Source organism: Herpailurus yagouaroundi, unplaced genomic scaffold (assembly GCF_014898765.1).
Source record: "Herpailurus yagouaroundi ecotype Mexico unplaced genomic scaffold, PumYag 196, whole genome shotgun sequence".
In the NCBI taxonomy this organism is placed as follows: Eukaryota; Metazoa; Chordata; class Mammalia; order Carnivora; family Felidae; genus Herpailurus; species Herpailurus yagouaroundi.
In genome coordinates, this window is record NW_024412427.1 from 10871361 (window position 1) to 10884216 (window position 12856).

Here is a 12856-nt window from a genome sequence, read left to right on the forward strand (position 1 = left end):
GACTCTCTCTCTCTCTCTCTCTCTCTCTCACACACACACACACACACACACACACACACACACACACACACACAGCATGAATAAAAATTAGAGCAGGAAGAAGGTGGACTCCAAAACAAAACACTTTGGGGGAAAAAAGAGGACTTCATAGAATAAATGATATGATAGAGAGTTTGAAAAATACTGAGTATAAGATAAAGACAAATAATGCAAGAAAAATGGCAGGCAATTTTTAACTTCAGAGAAAACAAAAATCTGAATATAAAAGGAAATGCAGGGGCACCTGTATGGCTCAGTTGGTTAAACATTAGACTCTTGGTTTCAGCTCAAGTCATGACCTCATGGTTCCTGAGATTGAGCTCTGCATCCAGCTCTGGGCTGGTAGCACAGAGCCTGCTTGGGATTCTCTTTCTCTCTCTCTCTCTCTCTCTCTCTCTCTCTCTCTCCCCCCAACCTCTTTCTGCCCCTCCTCCACTTCTGCTTTCTCTCTCTCTCTCTCAAAATAAACAAATAAACTTCAAAAGAAAAAAAAAGGAAATGCAATCATAAAATATTACTCTTATGTAAACATTGTGTTTAAATTAACTAAAAAACAGAGCTAGATAGATGAGAGAATGAAGTTGCAGGAATATACAAGAACACAATACTCATCTATCATAATAGGAAGTCACAATTCCTAAAGTATGTTGTATAAGCATACTACTTAAAACTATGGAGGTAGAGCACCTGGGTGGCTCAGTTGATTAAGCACCTGACTTTTTTTTTTTTTTTTTTTGAGAGAGTGCGAGTGCACAGGCAAGGGAGGGGCACAGAGAGAGGGGGGAGAGAGAGAATCCCAAGCAGGCTCCATGCTGCCAGTGCACAGCCCAAACCGGGGCTCAATCCCACCAACTGTGAGCTCATGACCTGAGCCAAAATTGAGAGTTGGATGCTTAAATGATTGAGCCACCCAGGCTCCCCTGAGCATCTGACTCTTGACTTTGGCTGAGGTCAAGATCCCAGGATCGTGAGATTGAGCTCCACTTATGGAGCCTGCTTGAAATTCTCTCTCTCCCTCTATCCTTCTCCCCTACTTGAACTCTCAAATAAATAAATAAATAAATAAATAAATAAATAAATAAATAAATAAGGAGGTTTTAAGAGAAGTAACCACATCTGGCATATTTGCACTTTACTTTTTTATAACAAATGTGACTTATTTGTAGCTTGGTTTTACTTTATTGTTAACATAAAATAATTGAATAATAATGGCCCACATGGTACTTGTCTCCCACTCCTCTATCCCTATATCCATAATACTTAACATACGACTATCCAACATCTTTAAAAATTCTTGTTGATTGAGCGACCAATGTAAAAATGGGATGAAGAGAGGCGCCTGGGTGGCTCAGTCGGTTAAGCGGCCGACTTCGGCTCAGGTCATGATCTTGCGGTCCGTGAGTTCGAGCCCCGCGTTGGGCTCTGTGCTGACAGCTCAGAGCCTGGAGCCTGTTTCAGATTCTGTGTCTCCCTCTCTCTGACCCTCCCCCGTTCATGCTTTGTCTCTCTCTGTCTCAAAAATAAACGTTAAAAAAAAAAAAAATGGGAGGGAAGCCTGGGTGGCGCAGTCGGTTAAGCGTCCGACTTCAGCCAGGTCACGATCTCACGGTCCGTGAGTTCGAGCCCCGCGTCAGGCTCTGGGCTGATGGCTCGGAGCCTGGAGCCTGTTTCCGATTCTGTGTCTCCCTCTCTCTGCCCCTCCCCCGTTCATGCTCTGTCTCTCTCTGTCCCAAAAATAAATAAAAAACGTTGAAAAAAAAATAAAAAAAAATGGGATGAAGATATCTTGTTATGGAATTATAGAATTTTGCACTAGAAGCAAATTTAGAAATTATATAATCCAATGCCTCTCAAATTGGTGTTCCATGAAATACTGCTTCTTGTAATGTTAATAGCATGCTGCAGAAAGTGGGGCTCAAATAAATTTGGGTAATCCCGTGCAAAAAAATTAATCAGGTGTCTTTATTATAGTTCTTGGAGGCTTTACTATGTTAATACACATTGGGAATCCCAGAAAGGTAATTTATTATGTAGTGTTTCTCAGATTCATTTGTTTCATGAATTAAGCCCCTGCTACTATCTCTAGTAATGAGTGGTTTCTGGAGCATTCTTTGGAAAACACTGATCTAGTCAACTCCTCTCATTTTACAAGTAGGAAAAGAGACTCTCTAGAGTCTGTTCAGGTCTGGATGGCAGGGGAACTAGAAAGAAGGGCTTCAGGATTCTGGAGCAGTCTTCAGTGATTGAACAACTCTGGCCTAAGTTCTCTCAGTCTTTCATCATGCACTTGAATTATTTCAAACAGTAACAACATCAGACACAAGCCTCTCCTTTACAGATCTTTAAAGATTTTCTGATCCCTAAGGAACCCAGGAAGTGAACCCAAGTGTCAAATGGAGCTCAAGCCATAAAGTCCAAGGGCAGAAGCTAAAGGAAGTCTCAATAAAAGACTGAGTTTCAGTGGCAAAGTAACCCTAAATTGAGCAATAGCAATGTGAATAGACCACTCACATTTGTACAGTTTTTTTTCCAATAAGTAAATAAATGCTTTCACAACATCATCTCACTTGAGATGAGAAAGACGGGGTAGAATTACAATCCTCATTTTATGGAAGAGGAAAGGGACTCTCACAGAGTTAAATGCCTTGTCTGTGGTCATATAGCAAGTGAATGGCAGAGTTGGGCTCATTTTAGGGCATTAGGGCTCTTATTAATACATCACAAACTGGGCAAATTTTGACTGAATACCCATTAACTCTTCCATGAAACATCCAAACTACTCCTATTGGCTCACTTAAAAAGAATAGATCAATTCTCAAAATGCTCATGGTGATGGCAGAATCAACACCCCAATTATTGGAACTTCAAGGTCCTATTTGGGTTCAGTGTAGTAATACCACCTATAAGCTATGTTGCTAGAAGGAAGGGGTCTTAAAAAGTTCCCACTAAGAAGGCAACATCATCTAGTGTTACCAGCAAGGAGTCAAACAGACTTGAGTTTGAGTCCTGGCTCTACCACTTACTTATAAGCCCTATGATTTTATTCACTATATAACCCTCTGTGCTTCACTTCTTCACCTATATTGCACAGCTGCTAAAAAGCTAATGTTAAGAGTTAGAAGGATAGCATGGTGCCATGGTTATGAGTATAAACTCTATAACTGTCCTAACTGGGTTTGAATCTCAGTCCTACTTCTTACTAGCTGTATGACTTCAGATAAGTCACTTAACATCTCAGAATTTCAGTTTTCACATATGTAAAATGAGGAAAACAGTGCATTCTTGGTTGTCAGCATCAAATGAGATAATATTTGTTAAGCAAATGAGCATAGTGTCTGATACTTTTGGGGAATGTCATCAAAAAGATGTGACCTCCAATCTACCTGATTGACTCTTCCAGCAGTGGGAGGCTTCTTACCCCTTCCCATGTCCTTGGAATGTGGGTTCCAGTTGCCTTTCCTGCTCAAGGACATAGCCTTGAGATGTGATGATGTAGTACTGAAAACACCTGCATGTTACTAAGCCTACTTGGGACCTCTACACACTTTTAAGATTTGGAGGGTGAGTACAGTGTTCCGTTTGTCTTGCTGCTGTCCAAGACAAGCTTTGTATGTAAGTTCTCTTTGTTTATTAAAACTGCCACCTATGAACCTGGAATGGCTGCCTCTTTCTTCAGTCTCTCCTTACCCTCTGCTTATGGGGGGGAGGAGGGGGGCGGTTTCAGATTATACCTGGGAAACTCCGGGAAGGACTGCAAACCAACAGGTATTATAGTTCACCCAAAGATGATAACAACAATGGTAGTGAAAATCCCAATATCCATACTTTCCTCCCAAAGCAAAATGAGAAAGATTGCTACTCAGTCCTATTCACTTCCATTTACCCTCCCCTCTCTTTCCTCTCCAACTACAAGCCAAGAGTGCCAGACTAGAAGTCAGGACACCTGGCTCTGAATGTCAATTCTGTCACATACTAGTTATGTGATTTCAGTGAAGTCACTTAACTTACTTGAGGTATTTTTCCTCATCTGAGATTAAATTAGCAATACTTTACTTACTCTCCTAGGTTGTTGCAAGGATCAAATGAATTAATAGATTTTAAAGTACTTTGCGAACTATGAAACACTATAAAATTTGAGTGGTGACTTTTTATCTGTCACAGGCTTCAAGATAGATGTTTTTACCAGTAAAAAGCAACTTTATCGCCAAGTTTTTTCTCATGGACAATTCGATCCAGTACGTTGTAGCAGATGTTGGTAGTTGCTCCTTTCATCCACTCGATGAAGATTTTTCCTTTAGTCACATCAAAATTGTACTGGAGGAATGGGCCAGGACATGAGGTCTTCCAGTAAAATTCCTTGGCAATGTCTCCCCAAAACTCTGCAGCAGAAAGGGAAACCAAGACGTCACCAAATTTCTCAGACATATTTATCCTCAGATGGCTTACCAGTCTATGACACGAACAAGTCACAACTTCTCTGCCCTATACTCTAGGACCCACAATGGAGGTCCTTCCTTTACCTGTCTAATTTTTATCACCTACTACTTTCCTAACCTACCTTCTATTCCCATGAGCTGAATCTTGACTCAAATTTCTTCCTTCTCTCAAAACTGCCACTCCGTTTTTTACCATCTATTCAAATCATAGCCACACAATGCCTAGCACAATCAGTAATTTAACAAATTAAGTAGTGAAAGGAAGAAATCCTTTACCCACAGAGCCTTCCATAATATCTTTCTCCTAATTTGTTCATTCATTCACTTTCAGCAATTATTTAATGAGCATCTCCTCCTATTACATCTTGACCAAGTGTTACTTGCTATGAGTCAGATGTTGCTTTAAGCTCTTTATATGTATTATCTTATTTAGTCTCTACCACAACCATAAGAGGTAGGCCTTGTTTTCATTCTCATTTTATTGATTTGAAAAATCAAGGCTTACCAAATGTCCATTGACTGATGATGGATAAAAAAGATGTGGTATATATACATAATATATAATGGGTGCTGGGTATGAAGGAGGGCACTTGTTATGATAAGCATTGGATTTTGTATGTAACTAATGAATCACTGAATTCTACTCCTGAAACCAATATTGCACTGTATGTTAACTAACTAGAATTTAAATAAAAATTTGAAAAGAAAAAAAATGAAAATCAAGGCTCAGAGAAGTTAAATAACTTACCCTAGGTTATATAGTTACTAAGTCAAGATGTGAACTGCCCAGAGGAAGACATTTTTGCTAAAATCTAAAAGAGAACAGGAGTTTTTCTCCACTTCCCTACCAGGAAACAGGGCCATGAGATAGAAAGGAACCAAGGGTATATGTTAAGAGGAACTCCCTGGGGCTGAAGCACTGAGAGTAAGAGAAAGAGTAGCAGAAATTAATTCATAAACTGGGCAGATCATGCGATCCTTCTGGGCATGATAAGGAATTTGATATTATCCTAAAGAAGAATGGAAAGCCATTGTAAGATTTTAAGGAGAGGGACATGAACAGATTAATAATCTTAAAATATTTGCCTGCTACTCCATAGAAAATGTATTCAACAGGTAAAACATGTAATGTCAGAGCACTTAGGATATTGTCAGTACAGGGTCAGGAGCTAGAAGGAAGAGACACACTTAGAAACATAACAGTGAAAGGAAATTTAGAGATTATTATCCCCATTTCACCAATAACAAACCAAATTCATAGAGGTAAAGTGATTTGCTCAAGGTTATGTGATTCAGTTTACACAATCTAGGTGGAAAGATAAGACTAACACATGAAATACTGTTGAACATACAAAACGATATAGCTGAAAGCTAAATCATATGGTGTACAACTTGCAAACAATTTAAGAAATCCAAATAATTTTTAAAAAAGATAAATCCAATGTCAGATGGCTCTGTAAAAGAGATACTCTTTTTTTTTTTTAATTTTTTTTTCAACGTTTTTATTTATTTTTGGGACAGAGAGAGACAGAGCATGAACAGGGGAGGGGCAGAGAGAGAGGGAGACACAGAATCGGAAACAGGCTCCAGGCTCTGAGCCATCAGCCCAGAGCCTGACGCGGGGCTCGAACTCCCGGACCGCGAGATCGTGACCTGGCTGAAGTCGGACGCTCAACCGACTGCGCCACCCAGGCGCCCCAAAAGAGATACTCTTATATGATAATAGCATTATAAGAAATTGTCACAATCTTACTGGATAACAGGAAAATGACTGACGAGAGCCATAAAATTTTTTGTACCTTTAAACATCTGCTAACTTAATTTTGGGAAGCACACTACAAGAAAAAATTCCAAAGGAAAAAAAAAAGTGATTGCTAAAGAGATGTTTGTAGTAACACTATTTATAACAGTGAAACTGGAAACAACCCAAGAGCCTAATAATTAAAAAAAAAAAAAAGCTGATGAAAACTAGTAATACTAGTAGTAATACAACAGAATACTAAATGGCCACTAAACAGAGGACAAATGGGAACTGGCATTTTAGCAAATGGCCATTCCTGTACCAGGCACTGGACCAATCTTATTGAATCTATTTGTGTGTGTGTGTGTGTATGTGTGTGTGTTTTTAAGATTTTATTTTTAAGAAATCTCTGTATCCAATGTGGAGCTTGAACTCACAACCCTCAGATCAAGACTCACTCGGTGCCCCTCACTGAATTTTTTTTTCATATTAAAACACTCATAATTGAAGTATTTTTATTTTGTGTACAATGAGTGAGCATTAAGGTAGGTGTCCTGGATATCTGCGGTTAAGGTAGGTATCTTGGATGACCCACTCACAGTAGTTTACTCAATCCAATTTAATACAGCCTGTACCCTCTGCATACTGATGGAAACACTGGCGGCACATACTGAGGCTATGTTTCCCTGATCAGACTGTGGCGATTTGAGCAGACATGGCAAGAATAAAAACCCTGGCCAAACTTCCTCAAATGGCCCAGTAGAGCTACTGGTGATCTATCTTCTCTCTCCAATGCAGCAAAATGAGACAAAAGGCTTCACTGAATGTTTATACAGCCCTATTAAGTATATATTAACTACCCTAATTTTATAGATGAGAAAAACAAAGCTCAGAAAACATAGGAACTCTCCCAAGGAAACACACAGCTAGAAACCAGTATACACAATCACATCTGTTGTTACAACTACATTGAATACATGTATATACTCGAAAATATTTTTAAGTGATAATAGTAGGCACAGGTTATATAAAACTATTTATGACCCCCATTTATGTATATCAATAAGGATGAGGAAAACTGAGTTTTGGGACACTTGGGTGGCTCAGTCAGTTAAGCGTTCGACTTTTGATTTTGGCTCGTCATGATCTCACAGTTTGTGGGTTCAAGCCCTGTGCTGATAGTGTGGAGCCTGCTTGAGATTCTCTCTCTCTGTGCCCCTCCCCCCTTGCACTAGCTCACCCACACGCACTCTCTCTCTTCCCCCGCCTTAAAATTAATAAATAAACTTTAAAAAAATAAAAAGAAAACTTGAGTTTTATGATCACTTAGTTTTGTTTTGGGAGGGGTTTGTTTTTATTTGGTGGAAGTATTGAAATCTGGATGCTTCATTGGCATGCATTCTTTTTTTTTTTTAAGTTTATTTATTTATTTGGGGTGACAGAGAGAGAGGGGGAGACAGAGAATCCCAAGTAGGCTCTGTGCTGACAATACATCGCGGAGTTCGAACTCACAAACTGTGAGATCACGACCTGAACTGAAATCAAGAGTCAGGTGCTTAACTGACTGAGCCACCCAGGCACCCCACCATTAGCATGCATTCTAAATATGAAAGTTCAGAAGAGGAAAAGATGAGCATGGACTAGATGATCAGGGAATGTTGTGTGGAACTGGTGGGTTTGACTAGGTAGAGAAGAGCAGAAGGAAATGGGCAAAGGCAAGGAGATGGGAAATAAACCTTTGTGTAATCAGTATATCAGTGAGAATGACTGGTCTAGAATAAGGGGTGTGGTAAGGAATAGCGGGAAATAAGAATAGAGAGGTAAGGTGTAGCTAGTTATCCAGACCTTGAGTAAACGGCAATTTCAAATTTTTATTTGAAATTGGAGGAAATAGGGAACTACTGAAAGTTTTTGAAGTGACATATGAAAGCAATGTTTCCAGAATCTCAATCTAATAGTGTTTATTTTAGATAATTCTACCAGAGAGATTGGTGGGTGAGACCAGGGGACGGGAGAACCAATTAGGAGGCTGCTTCCTTGAATTAAAAGGTACTGTGGGAATGGAAGAAAAGGTAAGCAGAGATATTTTGAAGAGTATTTAACAGAATTTGGTGAAAGGCAGACTGTGGGGTCAGGGAAGAGGAAGACTATAGCTTTCAGGAGTACAGGTTCTGTAGTCAAGACTATCTTAGATCAAATCCCAGATCCACTGCTATGCAGCTTTATGGCCTCATGCAAGTTAGTTAATCTCTCTACACTTCAGTTTTCTTCTCTGCATAATGGGGATAACAGTCTACATCAAGTCAAACAGGATTTGTGTTCAGTAAGCAGTAAGCAATCTTTAATGAGATAAAGAGATAGAAAAGATCCATCTATAGTTGATAGATCTTATTATAGAAGAAGATGATGAAAGAGATTTAGTTTGGGATAGTGGCACTGACAGGGATTAGAAAATTAAGGGGAGAGCAGTTTTGGGAGGGAAAATTGGTAAATCCCAGACACAGTCATGTTAAATATGGTGTAACATCAAGGTATGAGAATAAAATGGTCTACAGACCTATGAAATCTGGGACCAGAGCGTAAGTGGGATCCTGGGCACAGGGCTAAATATATAGAAGTTATTATTGTGGAAATAGATAGAAAACAGATGAACTCATGATGGGGGAAAAAATAGAAGAAAGAGAAGTGAAAAGAGGTCTGAGGATTCAAACTTGAACACTGCCTGTGTAGCAGTCAACCACCCTACACTTGATTCAATCTTGTCTTGCATTACTCAGTAATCCCTTGGCCCACGTTGTTCTTATTATCAGACTAACCACCATTTACTGAATGCCAACTGTGCTTCAGGCACTCTATCATGCACTTATCACCTGCTTTAGACCTCAAACAAACGTAGGAAGCAAGTATTATTATCAGCATCCTACGGACGAAGAAAAGGAATCTTAGGTTTAAAACTCTGCTTAAGACCTCACAGTAAATGAATGGTAGATTTGGGGGTGGTCTGATTCATTGCCCAGGCTTATCCCACTGCCAAACATAATGCTGCCTCCCAACGTTGGTACAGTTTTGACCCCTTACCCAGACTGAGGGCAAGGGCAAAGAATTTTCCATACACATTCTTAAAGACATGGGACTTTCTATCAGAATTTCTGAGTTATTACAATCCCAGCCCGATTTTTTTTTTAAACTGCATCTTAGTGACTTGTTCGGTCTTACATTGCGTAATCGCCGCTGGAATTTATGAAATATGAAAAACAGATCTGGGACTCCGTTACTAATGTGGGGGACCCCCAGGACGGGAACGAGACCCTTTACTAACCAACTGTGGAGACTAAGTCACAGGGTAAAGGTGTCAGGAGGCAAAAGCTGAGTTGGCGTGAAAGGGAGCAAAGAAAGTTCTGTAGCTCTCCTCCCCTCGAGGCTCCCCTTCGCCTCTGCGAACCTCAGGAACTCACACCTTCACTCGCCTCAAGGAAGCCCCAACTCCTCACGAAATCCCCAAGTCGCCAAGGAACTCCCTGGTTCCTAGGGAACCTCATCACAGAACCCACCTCATCACAGAACCCACCTCATCACAGAACTTCTTTTCCATCTCCTCAAAGAACCTGCCTCTTCATGAATCTTTCAACCTCCCAAGAGAAAACCCAACTCCGCCAGGGACCCCGATCTCGTCACGTAATCACCGTCCCCCACGCCTCGTGCCCAATTTCTCACTCTTCTGCAACCCCCCACTTCTCTCCTCACTGACCCCACCCAGGGCCGCCCGGGCCTGGCCTCACCTCGCGGCTCCTCCACAGAGCGCCGGTGCAGCTCGCGGTAGCGCTGCAGCGAAGAGACGTGCGCTGAACGGCTGACCTCGGGCGGCGGAGACCAACTCCGCACCCGGCTCCGGGGTCCAGACTCCTCCCGCTCCCCGCTCCCACTCCCGCTCCCGCTCCGGTCCCGCTCCTCCGGAAGCCCCATAGCGTCAAGTTCCGAGCGCTGTAGCAGCCTTTGCGGGTAGCTTCTCGCGCCCAGGAGAGGAAAACAGGCTGGCCCGGGGGCGGTGCCTTACGGGAGGAGAGGCCCAGCCGGCGGAGGCGTGGCTTAAGCAGCCTCGGCGGATGGCGGCCCGGAGGGGCGGAGCCATGCTCGATGGGGTCAAAACGAATGTTAGCAGTGACACGGACTGGGAAAAGTCGAGTATTGCTTGGGGGTAGGGGCGGAGCCGACTGCGGAAGGGGTGGAGCCACAGGGGAGGAGCTGAAGGGGCGGGGCGCGTGACAAGAGAGGTTGGCATCTTGGAGTGACAGAGGAGGGGAGGGGCCAGACGTGACAGTAGAGGAGGTGGGCCATCTCCTGTCATGGAGTGACAGGGAGTGGCGAGCCTGGAGGTGACAAGAGAGGAGACTGAATCATGGAGTGACCAAACAGTGGGGTGGGGTCTTGGAGTGACAGATGAGAAGTTGGGTTACGGCGGGGCTCGAGCGGGAAAGAGCTGGGCAACCGAAAGGAGTTGGATCTGGCCCATAATGGAGACGCCCCGTGATCTGATTGCACAAGCCAGTCACTCCACCGATTTGGAAAGCCAGGTGGAATAGGGTCCTTTCCGGGTGGCACTGTTCTCTGAGAACTATCCCCCAATTCTGAGTAAACCACTCCCCTCTGTCCCCAAGAAAAACTCCTCCCACGACGTTGAGGGCTCGGCCTGGGGACAGGATGCCCTCTCTGCTAACCTTGGGGCCAGCTCAGAATTTTCTCCCACCTCTGAAGATATGTCTTCACTCTCCCTGCCTCCACAAATTCCCATATAGATCTCAAGTACAAGACGCAAGTGAAAACTAGGAGGTGCTTTTAGGTCTTTGCTAATAAACACATCTCCTCATTATGCAAATAATGAACTCAGGGAAAGGAAATAATTTGTGCAAGGTCACAGAGAAAACAACAACCAGGTTAGGACCAAACCTAGGTCTCCTGACTCCCCTTCATCAGGCTGAAGGTAATGCTTGTAAAACACTAAAGTCTATGCAAAATAGGAAAACTCACCCTTCTTTCCTTCCTAATCTTTTTACTTCACCAAGAAACCCCTCCTACTTGTCACAACTGGGCTCAATTACCTCTGACTTCCCTCCATCCCTTCTACTACAGAAAGGAGAGGCCAGACAAGACCCTCTATCTCCCACCTGCACTCACCACCAAGAAGGGCCCTCCCCACCCATCAGTTCACAGAATGGCTGTCAAGGTAGGAAGGATCCTTAGATATCTAACTCCAAGGGTGATTCTGAGGGTCAAAATGGGCAGCCCCACCCCCTGAAGCCTACACAGGGCTTGTGACCCCACTTGGCCCAGGCTATCTTCTCATCTTCTCCTTTGTTCTTTGTCCAGCTAACCACAAGCCCAGAACACCCTAAATTGAAAAAACAAAAACTCCCCACCACCAGACCTATGATCCAGAGCCTATTCAATCCTAAAGTGAGAGTCTCAGGGCTCCCTGAAAGGGTACAAACCTCATGGAATGGACATGGACCCCACTGAGGAGACAGATAATTCATCAAGAAGGCATTGACTGCACTGAAAAAGGCACACACACTTTACTGAAGGTACTCCATTAAGGGAGCACAGATTTGCTGAGGGATCTCAGATCTCACTGAAGGGCTGTGGACCCTGCAAATAGGACATAAAATGCACTGAAGTTCTCTGATTCTATCGAGGGGACATGGACTTCCTCCTAGGAGATAGAGAAGATATAGGTTTTACTAAGGAGACATAGACTCCACTGAGAGGACTCAAACCCCGCTAAGGGGCCTCTCACAACACTGAGGAAATGGACACCACTAAGGGATCACAGACCTCACTTAGTGGAGACTACAAGGGGGATCAGACTTCCCTGAAGCATCACAAGCCCTACAGAACTCACTGAGGAGATACAAACCTCTCTGTAGGAAGGAAGGCACACGCAATGGGCACACATTCCTAGTATAGACAGTCATCTCTTCCCCTCCCTTCCTCCTCAGCCCCCAGTTCTCTTTTCTCTCCAAGCCCTTCTTCTAAATCCTAAAGCTGTTCTCAATACACTGATGTCCTCTGCTGTCTAAATATGGCACTGCAGCTGCTGGTCCCACAGTAGTTTTTCAAATAGTCCTGGTTTTTATCTCTGAGCCTGGATCCTGGGGTTGAGGAAGGAGAGGGTGTGTCCCCAGGGGCTTCACCAGCACCCCCCTCCCTCTTGTTTGTGGGCTGTGTAATGGAAGTTTAGAAAAGAGGCCTCATAAGAGAGAGAACTTCCCTCCCCCATCCTTAGAGATGGGGTAGTAATGCAAACTATAGTGTAGTCAGAACTCTTCAGGGTAGGAAGAGGATGGATTGGGTTGGATGGGATGAGAATTCAAGAAATTAAGGAAATAATAACAATAATCATAGTTATGACATTTATTAAGTGCCACGTCCTATACTAAGCATTTTCTGACATGTTATTTAATCTTCACAGCCATCTGAGATGAATACTGTTATTCTGTTTTACAGATGAGGAAACTGATACTCAAGAAGATTAAATGTCTTGCCTAAGATGACATGGTTTATAAGTGGTAGCACAGGGAATAGAACCCAGACAACTAGACTACAGAGACCCATTCCTCTACCATTTATCCCTCCCTCTCAACTC

General features: G+C 42.8%; 1 protein-coding gene and 1 pseudogene across 2 annotated transcripts in view; both read right to left on the minus strand.

Moving 5' to 3' along the window:
* ACSS2 (acyl-CoA synthetase short chain family member 2) overlaps positions 1-10264 on the minus strand; it is a 51005-nt gene extending 40741 nt beyond the window's left edge. The window contains exons 1-2 of one of the 2 annotated variants that reach the window (XM_040447252.1): positions 9996-10264; positions 4223-4418 (exon numbers count right to left, since the gene is read on the minus strand). In XM_040447252.1, the coding sequence (XP_040303186.1) occupies positions 4223-4418; positions 9996-10179 (380 nt within the window). In that variant the 5' untranslated portion in view covers positions 10180-10264. The remainder of the gene's footprint in view (positions 1-4222; positions 4419-9995) is intronic. The other variant, XM_040447253.1, reaches the window with a different exon arrangement.
* Positions 6747-9808, minus strand: LOC121012027 (40S ribosomal protein S29-like; annotated as a pseudogene).
* Positions 10265-12856: the final 2592 nt, after the last annotated feature.